Source organism: Periplaneta americana, chromosome 1 (genome assembly GCF_040183065.1).
Source record: "Periplaneta americana isolate PAMFEO1 chromosome 1, P.americana_PAMFEO1_priV1, whole genome shotgun sequence".
Taxonomy (NCBI): domain Eukaryota; kingdom Metazoa; phylum Arthropoda; class Insecta; order Blattodea; family Blattidae; genus Periplaneta; species Periplaneta americana.
Window position 1 is genome coordinate 127,053,673 of NC_091117.1, and position 19,600 is coordinate 127,073,272.

The 19,600-nt window shown below is 34.9% G+C and overlaps 1 protein-coding gene and 1 long non-coding RNA gene across 5 annotated transcripts in view; one reads left to right on the forward strand and one right to left on the reverse strand.

The window, feature by feature from the left end:
* Nucleotides 1-19,600, reverse strand: part of LOC138700628 (uncharacterized) — a 901,578-nt gene that overhangs the window by 195,700 nt on the left and 686,278 nt on the right. The window lies entirely within an intron of this gene.
* LOC138700555 (adenosine deaminase 2-like) overlaps nucleotides 1-19,600 on the forward strand; it is a 47,762-nt gene that overhangs the window by 17,394 nt on the left and 10,768 nt on the right. For all 3 annotated transcript variants that reach the window (XM_069827142.1, XM_069827153.1, XM_069827147.1), the window contains 3 exons: nucleotides 6,249-6,418; nucleotides 10,352-10,670; nucleotides 12,662-12,816. In XM_069827142.1, coding sequence (XP_069683243.1) covers nucleotides 6,249-6,418; nucleotides 10,352-10,670; nucleotides 12,662-12,816 — 644 coding nt within the window. The remainder of the gene's footprint in view (nucleotides 1-6,248; nucleotides 6,419-10,351; nucleotides 10,671-12,661; nucleotides 12,817-19,600) is intronic.

The following is a 19,600-nucleotide window of genomic DNA, read 5'->3' on the forward strand; positions in this document are numbered from 1 at the left end:
CTTTGAAAAATGAAACTATTTCAGACTTACCTTGAGGTTATCATTGGAATAGTTGATATATTTGCTGTGAAGAAGTAAACCAGCTTTTTAGACTTAGCATGCAGTTTTCAGTGGGGTGACTGATATTGCTTTGCGAAGTCTGACTCATTTATAGTTACTCTTAATCGGCATGTCTACCTCACCATTCATTTCAATACTTGTTCTTCAAGAAGACCAGAGCAGAAAATGTACTCACACAAGTATGCTGATGCAAATAGCATTGTGTTGTATTGGAATTTGGAAAATATCGGGTTATATGGACGATGTATGCAACCGAGATTGCAACACAGAACACGATTTTTAAGTTCAAATCAAAAGATAATTCTAATAATTCTAATAGCCCCTCTTCTTTTTTGACGAGTGAAATATTACTTGTCGCCAAGAAGATATTTATCATACTTCATTGTTTTCTTCTATTGCAGAAAAGATAATATTTCCTTAATTTTACTGTGCCAATCAATGCTATATTTTATACTTTCAAATATATCGGACGAGAGTTCATCACCATATGTTCCTAGACCAGGCTTGCAGAACTTGGCGACATTTGTGGCGTTGCGTCACTCATCGAAATACGTCACTCAACCCTTCCTTCCACTCTCGCGTCATTGACTTGGTAGGAGAGAGTATTTGTATTCAATGTATGTCTTACGTGATTGCGTACGGGCCACAGACACGTCATTCAACGCCGGTGGACTGTGGACGGGAAACCAACGTTTTCCCATGCTTTCCACCCCTCTCTCGCCAGTTCAGTATCCCTGTCCTAGTCAGTCACTGAGAGTGGGACATGAATCGAATTCTCGAATAACTTAACCAGATACATTTCTCTGTCGTTGCTTTAGCCTTATCCTTGACGGTGGACACTGTTAAAGATTACAAAAGAAAAATATATCGAAAAGGTAAGCAAGACTTGCAAGCCAGAAAAGTCCCTCAGGTGAACGGATTGCTATTAAAATCTATGTCTTAAAAGAATGAGATAAACCAAAAATATTTCAGCAAGCTGATGAAAATCAGGGAATGTGATAAAGTTAAACTTAGTTTAAATATCGTTTGAAAACAACTTGGAACCGCGAGTCCCTTTGAAGTCAAGGATTCCGCAGACCACAGTTGGTAACCACTGTCACTGACCATTTTACAGCACAGAATGAGAGAAGGACTAAGTTTATCTTCAAGCAGATGAATAAAGGGGGCTGAAACACTTATCCAGAGCTGCGAGCATGTGTTTCTTAATTAACATTATCTGTGGAAATAGGCACTCTATTTGTTACAGATTAGGAAAATTTTGCATACAAATAGAACATTCAAAGGTCTTTCTTTTCGTATATAAATAATTGTAATTATTTAGACTTGTGAATAAAATGGAAATAATTTTGCATATAGACCAATGTTTTCCTTGAATTTAACAAAAAGCAAACATTCTGAAAAAGCCCTTTATTGAATTTGCACGAAATTTCACACACACAATATTCTCTTCTGTAATTTGTAGAGGTTTAACCGCAATAATTAAGATATGGCAAATAACCATCAATAATGAGAAACATAATGCGATACAAGTTGTTTTTAATACTGAAATAGAAAAAATATACAATTGTATTTATTGGTTTTGTGCAGTTCATAGTGATTCACAATGTGTTATAATGTTAGCTACAAATAAAATTAAAGTTCACAATAATCATATTTTATTTTTATATGGGGTGGGGGAATTATTTACATTTTATTTAATTTTTATTCACAACTAGTAATCTTAAATGATAATTTATTTAACAAAAAAAAGTTCCTAGAATATTCTATTACTGTGCATAATTTTTACTGGTCTATGTCTAATATCGATATTTCTATAGATAAGTTATTACTGTAATTAAGTAAAATATAGTTATCAGGCTAAGTGCACGATCTCCCTAAACGTTTGCTTGTACAGTAGTGGCAAAAAAGACCGGACCGACCCTTGTAGCTGATTTCAGAGCCTTGTTCACTCCAGAGCACGATAGACTGGTAACTAAGACTTTCGTGGTTCGAATCCTGTCTGGGAAGGAAACTTTTTTTTGTTCCTTATTCAAATTTATTCTCAATACTTTTCGATTGCAGCGATATTTTACTACTTAATTAATGTATTATTCCCAGAACATGAATTTTACCAGCTTATTTTCTAATGGCTTTCGAAATGGGTTACGTCAGCAGTCGAATCAAAAGATGACTCGCTATCTTGTGAATGCGGGCGTGGCATGCGCAGTGGCTCATTTCGGGGACATCTGTACGTATAATTTGTTACTTATAATGAAACTAACATCTGTCCATTCTTATTATTACCATTAATTTCTTTAAATAGAATATAAAACCTCTAATGGCAAAATTGCATTACATTAATATTCTCATTATATCAATATATTTTAGATTTATATTTTTCTCCCTATAACATAGTTCTAATAAACATATACTAAATTAATTCTCATAATTTCAGCCAACTAGCTATCTCAACTTATTTATAATTCTTTACATATTGCATATAAACTGGATTGCATTAAATTAGCTCATAAATTAGTACTTTATCTTGGAGGTTTATCTCAATTCCAATAAACTTGTAGCCTTAGTCGTTAAAACTTAACTGAAGAATATTGCTGGAAAAGCTTTAAGTGCATTGTAAATATTCATAATTTATATATGTATGCAACTATTGTATTGATTAAGGATGGTTGAGTTGAACTGAAGATCTTATGGCCTTAACTGTGCCAGCGAAAATAAAACATTCTATTCTATTCTATAATTGACCAATATTATTAAATCATAAGTTATTTCACTTATCTAACCACAAAGGACATATTTCATGTTCCCATTTTGGTATATCACGTCCTTATCAAATTTCAATACCATGAAGCGCCGTTGTTGGAAATCATCCCAAGCTCGCACAGATTTGACAAAAAAAAAGTTTCTTTATGTTTGAGTTGCCTTATTGCTAATTTTAGAAATTGTAAAGCTATGCAGGCCTAGGATGTGGTAATTTATTTTATAATCTCCGCTCAAAATATCGAATACCAGATGAAAATATATTTTAAATTATTAATTACTATTTTCCAGTTCTTTATGTAAGGAAAAAATGTAAGTTCTGTAGTTCGCGATTTCGAGTTTCTTAAAATGAACAAATACGAATATGCAAATATAAGCTAAAACTGCTCTAAGGGTAGACGTAAACACAACCTAATTGATGATACAAAGTGAAAGTTCAGTTATTGATCCGAGTGGACAATAAGTTATTTACTATTTGCTACTAACAGGTTCATTCAAGATAAGACATCTCACATAACATGGCACATAAAATGTATTTAACTGTTTATCTCCTAGTATGACCCATAGCACTGATCTCTCAGAGCAATTATTTTATTTTTAATTCCAATCTCAAAGAAAAATGTCGCTGAAGTACTGAATAAGATGCTTTTGATATCACTGTACAAGCTGAAATAGTTTATAGAGAGAAAAACAGAATGCTAGTAAAAAGAGAAGTGACATTAAAGAATATGCCATTACTAGGGATCCTACTTTATAGTGAATAAAGATCTTATTTTTCAATATAAAACCTCGTTTTTTTTTTTAGTTGGTTATTTAACGACGCTGTATCAACTACGAGGTTATTTAGCGTCGATGAAGTTGATGATAGCGAGATGGTATTTGGCGAGATGAGGCCGAGGATTCGCCATAGATTACCTGGTATTCACCTTACGGTTGGGGAAAACCTCGGAAAAAACCCAACCAGGTAATCAGCCCAAGCGGGGATCGAACCCGCGCCCGAGCGCAACTTCAGACCGGCGGGCAAGCGCCTTAACCGACTGAGCCACGCCGGTGGCTTAAAGCCTTGTTAATTTCGGTGTTATTTTGCATACAAAACTATAAATTTGGTGTTACTTCCCACTTAAAAACTATAACTTTCTGACTCTCCTTGTACAACTAAATATCCCTACAAAGTCTTATTATCAAAGGAACTAACATCAAATTTTGGGTTCAGGAGGTAAGCGGTGCCTCGGAAACATTTCGCATGACGGAGATAATTGTCCGTACACATGTCTTTAAGTAGCATAAGCGTTTATAGCACGGAAGAAAAATAATTGGAAGACAATGAACACCCTGGGCAACCGTAACGATACCAATTCGTAAAGATGCGAACAATAACCACCAAACAACAGATGTTGAACGGTCAGATGAATTTAAGTGAATCTGTAATTTAATAAGAGAATCATTCGAAAACTAACTAAGGATTTGAAGAATAGGCTACTAAGATCTGTGCGAGGTTTCTTCCATAGGATATTCATTAACACAAGATTAACAACAGTTCCTATTTGAACACTGCGGAGAACTCAATAGGCCTTTGAAATCAAATCTAATTTACTGAACACGATTATTAGTGCTGAATACTAAGTTGATATTTTGAAAAGAGTATAGAGTAAAGAGTTATAGAGTATCTATTATAGTAGTGTTAACAGTAGCAGTAGTAGCAGCAATAGCAGTAGGACAAGCAGTAGCAGTGATACTAGTAGGAACAGCAGTAGGAGTGTAGTAGTAGTAGTAGTAGTAGTAGTAGTAGTAGTAGTAGTAGTAGTAGATTTAGACAGTTTCAACTGAGTACATTATTAAACGTCAAAATAAACGTGACTGAGAAATTTTGTCTGCAGCCCTCTATTAGGTACAAGATTCTTTTCGTTTTCTAAATCTACGACATGGGTCCAACAGCTATACTGCTTACCCCGAAAACGCCATGACATGTGATATAGACATAATGATAGCAAGACTATCAAATTTTCGTCATATTTATATTACTTATTTTTAGTGTTGTGGGATTTATTTAATCGAATAATCGAGTCGATTAAAATTAATCGGTTGTAGTTGATATTAATTATTATTTTGTTAATACAAACTCATACTAAACATTCCGACAATATTCCTCTCTCAGAAACTGCTTACTTAAAAGCACAATAGTAATGTTATTTTCTAACTGCAAAGAAGGTAGCGTAGGGAAAATCTTTGCACAAACACTTCAGAAAGAGATGGAGATACGAGAACAGTGACCTAGTCTACCTCTCTTGAAAGTTGAAACACAATGCGAAACCCTTATTAAGTTTTATGGTTTTGCAAGAAAACTTTCACCTTGTTATCAGCTTATCTTCCTAGCATGTTAAATACATACTTTTCTGGGATTTGTCCCCCTCATCCTTTATAAAATAGCATGTCTACGCTGTGTGCAAGTGAGAGCGTAACTATCTTCTTCTTTTTCTAAAATCTGATAATTCGGATTATAATAGGGGGCAGTCTTCTGTTTCGATCGCTGTACTTTTGCATTTGCAGTTTCTGTACTGAGTTTGTATATGAAGGTTGTGTGTTTAGTTTGATAAAGAAAAAAATCAGTTTTCTGTGATCTGTGAAAAGTGTAAACTCCATTATGTCACATGAGAATTTGAGGTAAACTCGGCGAAACGTTTTGATTTAAATTGAACGATCGTGGAGAAGTGCTTGACAGAAAAAAAAATATTTTTTCCTGTTTAGTGATGCAGGAAACATTGTTACTAACGCAGAGCGGTACTTAATTCGGAACATGTAAATGCACTCACATGACGTTTAAAATCATGGATGAAGCAGTATTAACTAGGTGAGTCTTCATACTTTTTGTTATGTATGTTTGTCTCAAAAATTCCCGGAGAAATTGACACCATAAATTATATGCCTCATAATAAATATGTTAGTAAATAATTAAAATAGTTGTTTTTTAATATAACGGTACAATGCATACAGATATACAACATTTAATACTTATGCTTATCACCGAACACAAATTTAACGATAATTGTGTATTACAGCATGTTAAAACATTTTTTTTCAAATCGATCAAAACTCGACCAATATGTCGATTAATCGATTAAATTCAAATAGTTAATCGATTAAATATTTTCATCGATCAACATGACTACTTATTTTATCTGTTTCGTTATTATTATAATTATGATAATGATTTTATCGCCTTCGTCCCGGTAATCGGAGACATCTTTTTTATACGGCATCAATAGCGTGAAGAGGACAGATGGGTCAAGCTACAGGGCTTGTTAGCGAATTTTTGGCCAGCGAAAATCCACGGTATTAGCAAGAAGTTCTTTAGGTTCGTCCAAATGAATGCTGCGGAGCAGCACGGGTTCTGTAGTATTGTATGAAACTAACTTGTTAATTCTTCGTTACAGAAGCATATCCAGATGTAAATACGGTCTGGAAAGTCTTCGAAAAGATAACGAAAACAGTGAATGGTTTGGTTTACTACAAACCAGCATTCGAGAGATACTTCTACCAACTCCTGAAAGAATTTCATGAAGATAACATCATGTACGCTGAGCTACGTTCGGAAGTGTCAGGGGTAAATATCCATGCTTATAAGTAAGTACGGTGAACTAAACACAGCAATTGCTTATTTAAGTCGCGAAAAAATACATATCTCTCGAGAATGATTAGCCGTGTGCATTCAGCTACGAGTGCATTATTCCCGTAAAATCGGCATTCTGTATAAGTGATCATCATTCTTGCATATATTATATTTAGACGTGATACATTGTCACGGGCTCCTATTAGCGTCTCACCAAAGACTTTTCATGTAGTTAGCCTAAATCACGATGTAGACCTTAGTGTATCCAGATCGATTTCATACAGAGTTATTTTCTAAGATTTCTCTTTTTCTCTGTGACCTTTGGTTTATGGTTCGTTACTATTCTATGCATTCTACATAAAAATAGGCACAATCCCAATTTAATTATTTTTGTTTGTAATTTTCGATTTATCAATGACTCGTTCTACTTAAAATGTTTCTGCAAATTTATTTATTTTATTCTGATTCAAAAATATGCATCCTGTTGTTCATCTCAAGAATCTAATTTCATATTTTTAAAATTTGTTCTTGTTGGGTGCAAATTTCACTCTCATACGAAAAACAGGAAAGAGCTATTGTTTTGGATGTGCATGTTTACTTTAATCAATAAAGTTTTCTTCAGTATTTCTTAAGATTTGCAAGTATAGGCTACTACAATTTTTATGAGTACCGTATCTCTTCATTCTCATACCCACAGCTCAAGTATTGAAAAGGTGACACTTCTTACATTCATTTATTGTTTTTTGCAATATTGTTTCGTACTGAATCCTGTTGTCCCCTCACAAGTATGCTCTTTATGGTAATTTAAGAGCTGTCCAGATAGGCTGACTTCAGTCATCGACAGATAAAATATTACTCGCTGTAATTTAAATTTTTGCAAAATTATTTATTTTTTTATTAACCCTGCACAGAATCACACGAATGTTTGCTGAACATTTGGATATATTCTAACTCCATAATATAACACTATTTCTTTAATTACACTGTACAACAATGAAAATGTATATTGAATAAAAATCGCCAATTCCTATCAATTCTGTTGTCCTGATCATGAATGTCATAAAGAAAATTAAAAATTAGCTCTAGTTTTCATTTTTCATTGCTTCACTACAGTAGGCTAATTTTGTACGGGTTTTTATGTTCAGTTTAAAACAAAACATTATAATGGTTTGTCAAAGTCACAATAACTTGTAACAAAGATTTTTATTTCTTACTACTCTTACTTGTGTTTAATATTTTGAATACGAAACTTTTTTTTGGATATAAACATCCAGTTGGATATGCTGTGCATATGATGGAGTCATACCAAAACATAAAACTTTTACTAGAAGTCATTAAGTGCAATGACTCTCAAAGGGCAGATTTGTGGTAACCTGAAAGTGATTGTACTGCTATTAGGTATGCAGTTAGGATATACGAAATATGTTTGCTTTATTTGTGAATGGAATAGCAGAGCTCGTACATCTCATTACAATAAACATGACTGGCCCATCAGAAAATCTCTTAAACTAGGTATAAAGAATGTTCAGAGTGAACCTTTCTACCAGACTCTAGAAAGGTTCTGCTCCCGCGCTTCTATATCAAGTTGGGTCTCATGAAAAACTTTGCGAAGGGAATGAACAAAGATGATGACGCGTTTAAGTACTTAAAGCAAAAATGTCCTTCCTTAAGTGATGCCAAAGTGAAGGAGGGCATCTTTGTAGATCCACAGATTCGATAGCTTTTCGGAGACCATATCTTTGATGGAATCATACAAGGATGAGAAGGATGCATGGGAATGTTTTAAGAAAGTCTGTTTTCAGTTCTTCGGCAACAACTGAGCAATAAATTACAAGGATAACAGGTTGTCATAATATGAGAAACTTGGTTGAAACATGTCATTAAAATGTACTTCCTCCATACTCATCTTGACTTCTTCCCCAAGGATTGTGGTGCAATAAGGAATGAACATGGTGAGCGATTTCAAGATATTGCCACACTTGAGAAGATGTCGGAAAGTGAAGCCCTACTATTTTAGTAGATTACTACTGTACTGTCATGAGGATGCTCCCAGTATCTGTATAAACGCCAAGCCAAGCGAATGCTAGGGCAATTACTCCTCTAATTTATTAGGAATTGATCGTAAAATGGCATATGCAAATAGAAAATATCATTCTGGTTGAATATGAATTGGAGTAACTAATGGATTTGCTGGGGTGAAGTTGTCATCTTCTGATTAATTTATCTCTGAGCTGTGATTGTTCTTCATGATATAGGCTCTTGTTTTTGTAATCTGTACCATTTTATTGCTTATATTAATTTGTTTATTTTGTCTTCTTCTTTCTGCTTATCTACAGTGCAGTTTTGAACTCCCGACTACGAGCGTTTGCTCATATGGGGGTAAATTGTTTAATTTGTATTTATGTTTTATGTATATAATAGTTTTTTAATGTAGTTATCTTTGTAATGTATATATAAAGTGAAAAAAAAACCAATACATTACATAGCCTACTCAAAACTACATCTGCAACAATACATACGCAATAATACATAAGTAACACTACATACGCAACTCTACATACACAACATTACTTTACGTTACGTCACGTCAAACTACATTACGTTACACTCATATTTTGCACTGGCAGATGTAGATAGAAAAATTCGAAACTCACAGGATACTCAGATACTTTCAAGATATTTCGCTTTCTACAATTTTATTAAAATGTTAATTCCTTTTAGGCAATCAGGGGCGTCCGCAAGGGAGTTACAGGGTTAGAACCCCTCCCCTTGAACTTTAAGAAAAATGACATATTTAGATTTAAGTTTTTAAATCTATAATCGTTTTCTACATCGACATAAAGCATAGTCCTTCTGCCCCTCCTGCAATATATTCATCATGCCAGTTTCATTCATCATTCTTGGTGAGTTCCATGTCCACTGTTGTGTTTAATTAAATTTATTTCAATATATTTTGTTGTTTCCATGTATTTTCCTATTATGTACAGTCTTACCTATCATATACAAATAACTGTTGAATATATATATATATATATTTGTATATATATATATATATGATTATTGTGTAAGTGTAATAATGGCACAAGCATTTTTTATTATACAAAATTAAACAGAAGTTAAAATTTGTTAAAAATTGGATGACATGATGTGAAAATATTACGTTTGAAGGATTTTAAAAGAATATTCATGAATTTGATTTTATTGGGTCATTTTACGACGCTGTATCAACATCTAGGTTATTTAGAATGAAATGAAGGTGATAATGCCGGTGAAATGAATCCGGGGTCCAGCACCGAACGTTACCCAGCAGTTGCTCTTATTGGGTTGAAAAAACCTCAACCAGGTAACTTGCCCCGACCGGGATTCGAACCCGGGCCACCTAGTTTCGCGGCCAGACGCGCTGACCGTTACTCTACAGGTGTGGACAATATTCATGAATATAATATTAATAAATATAACGCAAAATAAAAATAATAATAATAACAATAATAATTATTATTATTATTATTATTATTATTATTATTATTATTATTATTATTATTATTATTATTATTATTATTATATCGGTATATGAAATTTAAAATACCGATAATGTAAATTGTAAACAATCTTAATAATAACCTCCCTTTGACAAAATCCTGCGTATGCCACTGTAGGCAACCATTTAAGCATAAATCTAATTGAGATGTGTGACTTGAGCGAGTAATTTGTCAGTGATAATGAAGTAGCTAAATATAGAAACATGTTCCCGGGAATAGTGGTAGAACAAAGAGAAAAAAACTCCATAAAACAATAACAAAATTCTCGTTATGCTCATCAGAACCTAGCCTGAGTTTTCATCAGGGATATCCTTACGCAAATTTTGTAAAAATTATGATTGTAATTGTCATAAACTCAAAATACACAATTTCGCAATTAATGTTGCAGGTTTTTGAATTGAATGGAACACTGCTCCCAGAAACGGCAGTAGCTACCATCATGAAAGACATCACCCAGCGATTTATTAGCGATCACCCAGATTTCTGGGGAATTAAAATCATTTACACCTCATTTCGAAGACTCGAGCTCTCGGAAGTAGAGCAGTACATTGCAAATGCACTGACGCTGAAGGAAGAACATCCTGACCTTATTGCAGGTTTCGACATCATTGGTCAAGAAGACCTGGGAAAGCCACTGAAAGATTTTGCCGACTTGCTACTCACAGTCAAGGACGATATCAAGTTCTTTTTCCATGCTGGAGAAACAGGTAAGACAATTCAAGCATGAACTGTTGGAACGACTTCATTATGCTTTTTTTTATGAAAGATGAGGCCAAATTGTGATTAAAAGATAAGTAGAAAATATTGAAATATGTAATATGAACTTTCAAAAAGGTGTAAAACTCAAACAAAATTAAGTACATGAAAAGTTTTTTTTAATAGTTTAGGTCAGAAGACTCCGAAGAATTATTGACAATTTGCAGAAATTCAGTACCAGTTGTAAACTATTTTAAATGTCTGGAAAACCATTAGCGTAAGTAAATGGTGCATTCGAAATGAAATTCTGAAAAATAATAAAGGAACAACAATAACAATAACAAACTTAACCCCATTCTATAGAACAATACTTTTTTTATTTAAATAAGTCAGGCCTATATTGTAAAAAGCATATTAGTACAGTGTAGTATAACGGTAAATAATTACTGTAGAATAAGTGTAAAAAATGGAAGAGAATACAGTTTAAACTCGAACAGAATAGATTAGATAAAGTATATTAATGACACTAGATTAGATTAAACTACGAGTATATAGAATAGAATATAGTAGGTTACATTAGATTGTAATAGAATACTATATACTATGCCCATGCACATACACTCACCCTAGTACCCGATATAACTCTCCACAAATACACATGCTTAGCGTAACTCGCCGGAGTGGTGTTCAACTTGAAAATGGGTCAGTCTCACCATCTGTCCGCAATATGCCGAACCCGAATCACGTAAGTGAAGTGGATAAGCATTGGATACACACATACAGATTACCTTATATATCAATACTACACAAGTCGAAAGAAAGAAGAAACTTTAAAAGACCCAGAAGATGATGGGACTGTAACTTTACTCGAATAGGCCAAAGGCCTATACCTCGATGATGATGATGATGGTGATGATTATGATGATGATATACTAGATTACATTAGAACATAAAGACTAGGTTATAAAAACAAGACTTATTATGAGTAGTTATTACACAAAGTTACATTAGACTAAATAGGAAATAATAATAATAATAATAATAATAATAATAATAATAATAGTAATAATAATAATAATAATAGTAATAATAATAATAATAGTAATAATAATAATAATAGTAATAATAATAATAATAATAATAATAATAATAATAATAGCTACTAGTAATAAGTTATTAGTAGTCCGCGAGCTAAAGGAAGGAGATGCACCATCACCTTTACTTTCTAACTTTGCTCTAGAATATGCCATTAGGAAAGTCCAGGAAAACAAGGAGGGTTTGAAATTGAACGAGTTACATCAGCTGCTTGTTTATGAGGATGACGTGAATATGTTAGGAGAAAATGCACAAACAATGAGAGAAAACAGGGGAATTTTACTTGAAACAAATAAGGAGATAGGTTTGGAAGTAATCTCCGACAAAAAAAAATATATATATATATAATGTCTCGTGACCAGAACATAGTACGAAATGAAAATATAAAAATTGGAAATTTATTCTTTGAAAAGGTGGAAAAATTCAAGTACCTTGGAGCAACAATAACAAATATAAATTACGCTCAGGAGGAAATTAAACGCAGAATAAGTATGGGAAATGCCTGTTCTTATTCGGTTGAGAAGCTTTTATCATCTAGTTTGCTCTTGAAAAAGTTGGTAGTTAGAATTTATAAAACATTTGTATTACCGGGTGTTCTGTGTGGTTGTGAAACTTGGACTCTCACTTTGAGAGAGAAACAGAGATTAAGGGTGTTCGAGAATAAGCTGCTTAGGAAAATATTTGAGACTAAGAGGGATGAAGTTACAGGAGAATGGAGAAAGTTACACAACGCAGAACTCCACGCATTGTATTCTTCACCTAACATAGGTCTAATAGGAACATTAAATCCAGATGTTTGAGATGGGAAGGGCAAGATAAGGATGTTGTTGATCATGATAATAATGAGGAGGAGGATAATTAGGTATGATCATGAAGTGACTTAACAATCTTGATGTTCTGTTTACAGACTGGGAAGGAATAACAGATTTGAATCTGGTGGATGCTGTTCTGCTGAACGCAACTAGAATCGGACATGGTTACGCTATTCTGAAACATCCTTTGGTACTTGAAACTGTCAAGCGGCTTGGGATTCCCATTGAAGTCAATCCGATATCAAATCAGGTAAAATATTCAATACAATAATGAACATAAACTTTATAACATTCGCCTCAATATACAAACACATTCCTCTTACAGTGCATTATGAATAATTTAATTATTGTCTTGAGTCTTGAGGAATATACAAAACATCAAATTTGTATGTTTTCTTGTAATAAATGTTTACAGAACGTCATAATATTGAAAGTATAGCTTCTTATTTTTATCTATTCTATATGAAGTTATAAAGGGAAGTGAAACAAAAAGTCTGTTTGGAAATTTTCGCCGAATACAGACCTACGTTTACAATATTTCTGAAGTGTCTGAGTAAACCTCTGCAGTCTGCAGTCTGTTGTCTATATCTATGTCTATGTCCTTACTTTTGGACAGATTCTGTTCATTTTCTTGTAAACGAATCAACGTATCTGGGAATTATGTACATGCAAAACACATAATATTTTATAAAAGAATTAATGATCTTTTATTTAAAATCGTAAACACAAAACGACATTTCGCTTCAAGAACAGACGACTTTCTCCATACTTTTTGTGCAAGATGGAACACTTGTAAACTGACAAATGAGACATTAGGGTTATTATTGACTGTAAAAAGTTTTGTTCAAAGAAATTCATTGTTAGGTTTATATTAATCATTGTGAATTCTCATCCTAGCAGAGATGTAAATCGAAATGACAATTTTCTCTTCTTGTTAACAGCATTACCGTTACTAGTACTAAACATTTGTTACGAGGGAGTGAACCAATGAAATAAGTTGTTACAATGCTATGGATCCCCAACCTCATAGTAAATCACTAATATAGTTTAGGATTCATAGGCTACACATTTTAAATTCAGAATTTTGTGAACAGAAAACGATACTACAAATTATTATAATATATGTGTAGCTATTTTATGTATATTAGCGCAAACCTAATTATATATAATGTAAGCCTATATACAGAGTGATTCAGAACCTGTGCAACAAACTCTGGGGATGGATAGATTTCGCAATGAGGATCATTTTTCGTAAAAAAAAAACATGTTCTCCGATGTCTAATGTAGGAGCTATGCGATATCGAAAAAAAGACAGGTTTTAGTGACATTTACAGTTAATCATGAAATGAATTATTTATTTATTTATTTCTTCAAGTACCCTTGCGGACAGGTTACAAGTGTCCTGTCCTTTTGTTGTCCTGTTTCAATGGAGCACTCTTCGGAACACGCTTCCACTGCTCATGGAGGATGTACCCTTCACGATGTGAGGGGCATGTGATTCAACATAACGCCCCAACGCACTTCAACCTGGTTGTACAAGCACATCTGAACAGCATCTATGGGGAGCAATGGATATGGAGAGTCGGACCTGATGCGTGGCCAACGTGATCACCTCACTTCACGCCCTAACATTTTTTTTTTCTTTTTGGGACATGTGAAGTAATGCACCACTCGAATTGACACCAGAGAAAAATCTAATATGCGAGTATTAGCTGCTTTCAATCAAAGTCGACACAGGCCGATAACCACTGCTACAATGGTAATCAGGTTCATGGTAGACACTTTGAACCCTGTAATCGAGCCAAAGGAATCTTTTGGAGTACCAATGGTTTGGGAGAACTGACAAATCATAATACAGATTGCAAGTTACTTTTGACTCCGCCAGTGCAAGGAATGACTTTTAAAAATAGATATAGGCTATAATTTCATACTCCCGCAGGACTCGCGTTGCGGAATGTGCGCTCGTTCGATTCCTAATGCGGGAAGAAATTTTTTTCATGAAATTTCGGCCAATGTATGGGACCGATGCCCACCCAGCATCGTGATGCACTTAGGGAGCTACGATAGGTAGCGAAATCCGATTGCGAAAGCCGGCTATAACGGCTGGGGGTAATCGTGCTAACTACGCGATATCTCCATTCTGGTTGGATGATCGTCCACCTCTGCTTCGGCATGTGAACGTGAAGTCAGCAGCCGTCTGGTCGGTCTGGGTCCTTCAAGAGCTGTGGGGCCACGGATTATTATTATTATTATTATTATTATCATCATCATCATCATCATCATTAATTTCATATCCGAAAATTTTATCAGCTATCAGTTCACACTGTCGATTTGTCTGTACCAACTTCTCCAACTAACTTTATATCCGATTCTTCATCATCCGAAGATGAAGCTGATCTTTCTGATGCCTTTCAATAGACTGAGAAAGCAATTTCCCGATAGCATCTCAATTACACAAGGATGACTGAATTATTTGGTGAGAAATCTGGGCCTTAGTAAAAGTTAAGCAGAATTGTTAGTTTCGAGACTGCAAGGTTATAATTTATTAACAGAAGACATTAGAGTGTCAGTATTTCGTGTTCGGCATAAGTCTTATGTTCCAATCTATTCCATGAAGGATGATGTTATTGATTTTTTGTAATGATATTGACTGCCTTATGAACGCATGGTCAACATGACCAAGAAGACTGGCGATCATTCAAAGATTCGTCGATAAAAAGTGTAAAAGCTGTTCTCCTCCACGACAGCAAAGTCTTCCCATCTGCCCCAATAGCTTATACCGTAAAAATGAAAGGAACCTACCAAAATATTAAATTAATTCTACAATGTATTAGTTTCTATTGTTTCATGCACATTTCGAAAATATTTAGTAAAATGATAGGTAATTTTGTTACCTAGTTTACGTAAGTGGGATGTCTACAAAATACCTTATCTTATTAGGCCTATAATTTATTATAATTTATAAAAGAAGATTAGATATTATTTGCTAGATGACAAACGTATATCAAGAATCCATCTGTCGCAGGTCCTTTTAAACATTCTCGAAAAAATCCAACACACAACATAAGTTAATATACTATAGTCGCGTCGCTGTTATTTCCGGCGTGACTCCTCTTTGCTTACGCCTTACGAAGTGAAGGCTCTATAAAGTCTAGGCAGGTAGTATCGTTCGCCATTTTTGTTCTTTCGTTGCCGAGCTACCAGACGAGGAATCTATTTGCCGCACCGTTAAACATTATCATGTCGTAGCTCCTATGATAATAAATCAAACGCACTGTAATTGAGAAAATAGGCGTAACTGAGAGGCAAATAACGTTCTCGTGTGCTTTCTGCGAACGCCAAAGAAAGAGCTAAATGGCAGGCCATTATATTAAGTATTTATGGAGTCTTAGGAAGTGCATAACGTCATCAGCAACGAATCACAAGACGCACACGTTTATATGTAGCCACCTGCAACGTGGTTGGCTGCCGAAAATAAGAGCGACGAAACTATAGCTAGCCTATATATAAAATTGGTTAATTCACAGAAATTTGTATTGATATTTTAAACTTTTAAGAAGCAGGTTCATTAATACTAGCTTTAGTGACAGTACTTCCCATTTAAGTTCTTAATATTAAAAATTTTTCAGTAGATACGCTAGACTGTACAGTATATTGCGATAAGAAAAACAATATTTTGGCCTTTGCAAAACTTCGTGGGAAGACTACTTCGAAGATATAAATGACTGCAATAAACTTATTGAAACTAACGATCCACTTGTCCTCGCTCCCCGAGACACTTGTGTGGAAATTCAGGAATGTCCGAAACTTTTTAAAATCACTGACGTTCATAGATCCCGAAGCGGTCTTTACGATAGTAAGAAGATTCGCCAAGAGTTATGAGCCAGGGATTTCTTCTGTTGGTGCTCACTTTCTTCAAAGGGACTTGGAGTTGAACTCTATTATAAATACACACCGCAAATTTCTGGATAAGGAACCATGCCAGGCTGGCGTGTATCGAGTGGAAAGAGGTCATAAAAATGACTGCATATGTTTCTGCTGCGCTCCGTGCAAGGCAAATCCCTGGATAACAACCTCTGTCGGCGCTGCCATGGAGAGAAAGAAAGACTTGAGCATGTCTCAGGGTCCTGCAGACATGGGAAGCTTCTGAGAAACAAGTGCCATCAACAGATAAGATATTATATTGCAGAAGAATTGCGAAGAAAATATTTCAAGTTAGGGCTATACGAAGAAGTACACGGACTGGCCACAAAAGAGAATTCATGTCAAATAGATGTGACAGCTTTCAAAGAGAACAGCACACAAGGACTTATTTTGGACCCAACAATGCGATTCGAACAGTGCTGTAGTTGGAAACAAATTTTATGGAGTACTGTTGAAATTTTCTTGGTCAGACTAGACTATGTACGGACTCCTACTGCACTCCTTTCCCAAAGTTACTTCTTTGTCATGCATCCGCCTCTGCGGACCTCTTTCCAGATCGTAGTCACAATTGCATACAAGGCAAGAAATTATACGCTGACACTGGTGGCCCAACACTTTTTAGGAACAAAAGCTTGAAAACTCTCTTACTAGAAGAGTATTTCTTTTCTTAGTACAGATATCGTTCATTACAGTAAGCCTAATGATCATTCATATTCTTTAGTTGAAATTGAAATAGAGTCTATAAATGTAACTGGACTCAAGATTCATGAACGCACAAAAGTAACAATATTTCCTTCCTGCTAACATTACACCTAAGCGAGTTTTAAAATTATAGAATCAGTGCAGCAAAATTCTTGAGACGTCATATCACAATATTAGTGTAATGCGATGACATCTACGCAAGTTTTCAAATTAGCGCATCAGTGTAGCAGATTTCTTGAGGCGCCATGCCATAAAGTTAGTGTTAATTACTTATAGAAATATCACGGCGGTATGCAAGCTTGAAATTAACAAATCAAAACTAACAAGGAACATCTTCTGCGCACCTCTGGAGAAAGAACTAAGGAAGAGACAGTGAAGTGCTTTGTGTGGAGTGTAGTCTTGTATGGAATAGAAACATGGGCATTACGACGAAGTGAAGAGAAGCGAATAGAAGCATTTGAAATTTGGATATGGAGAAGGATGGAACATGTGAAGTGGACAGACAGAGTAAGAAACGTATAGGCCGCGCCACAGTTTTTGGCGTGTGAAATAAGAAATGGGAACCTTAAGTGCGATTGTCTTATCTTTGTAGCAGTTTATGAGCGATAAAGTTGACAACTGTGATTGGCAGAGTGTTGATGTGACGTGTATTTAGGAGGAGGTACCGTTCTCAGCTGCAGTAACAGAAACTCACTGATTGGACACTGTACTCTAGAACACACCGCAGCAAAGATAAGTGCGAGTATCTTACTTTTGCCGCAGTCTGAGCAGCAAGACTGACAACTGTGGTGGCAGATTCCTGACGTGACGTGTATAGGGGATGGTACCATTCTCGGCTACACTATCAACAGATGCTCGCAGACTGTGCCTTGTTCTCAATGTCACACGCCAGAAACACTGGCGTTAGCAATAGCTGTGTTGGAAAGAGTGGATGAAGAAAGAATGATGCTCAAACTGATCAGAAAGAGGAAAAGGAATTGGCTGAGTCACTGTTTGAGAAGAAACTGCCTACTGAAGGATGCACTGGAAGAAGTGGTGAACGGGAGAAGAGTTCGGGACAGAAGAAGATACCAGATGATAGACGACATTAAGTTATATGGATAATATGAGAAGACCGAGCCCCTACAGCCAAGGCTGCGCAGAAGTTCAGAGTATGGACAAATTGAACCTTGCGTCCGCCGCCATGTTTTGGGAGAAGCACCGGCTAGCAGACGGCTGTACTATACAATGCTGAATGTTTAAAATATATATTTGGTGTCTCTTATAAATGAATCTGAATGGATAAATGAAAAAATAATCCTATTAACATTTAAAGCGACCACGTTATGGACATAATCAACCTTAGTTATCGTTAGTTTGACATGAAACGAAAGAAGAATGTAGCAATTTGATACCGCAACAAAAGATGTTGTATAGTTATTTGACAACATATAGAGCGAACAGAAATACAAATGCATATTGTAGTAATAGTTCAGATGAAAAGAAGATTATTAGTATTAGCTATTATTAACAAAACACTGCCTGTGTAAGACCTTATATTAGGCCTATATTGTAAACGAATGTTTGCTTTGATGTGGACGAGAAACGAACAATTATTATGATTCATCCGCTTCCTTATTGCATAATATATTCCTGTAAAATAAAAACACATTCCTAATGTTTTAGTTTGAAATGTAAGTAGGGCTACCATGCATCGGCTTATTATCACAACTGTAGTATGAAATAAACGTCACATTCATGAATTAGCCATAAGTTATATAATGGAACTCAGGCCTAGTGTACAGAACATCTTGCCTATTTATTCATTATTATTATTATTATTATTATTATTATTATTATTATTATTATTACTACTACTATTGACTCCGTTCAATCGAATCGAACCCGCGTCCGAGCGCGACTCCGGATGGGCGGGCCTTAGCCCATTGAGCTACGTCAGTAGCTGTTTATGTACTTCTATGATCAGTTTAATAAGTTTAAAATATGATTCTCGGAAGGAATCTGACATCCATTTTCTAAAATATATTCCTATAAGTGTAGAAAGATTGTACAAGTGTTCTACTGTTAGATCACATTGTTTCACACGATGTAAGAATAGCTATGCCATTGAACTGTCAACATCTGTATAATCGCTCTTTCACTTAAGCGGCATATTTCTATAATCTCAGATGATGGTATGACAAGACTCCCATTATTCTTTCGTTAAAAAATAAAAGAGATTTTGTTTACTGCTGGCACGTACCATAAATTGAGTCTTTAGATTTATTACGCCATATTTTCTTAATGATTTAACAACTAAGCCAGCAATGAATACTATCACATTTTCACAATATTGTGTCATTGAGAATGATGTAAGAATGAGGGAATTGCAATCAATGTCTGCAGTTGAAAGTTCTAAAGAATCATAT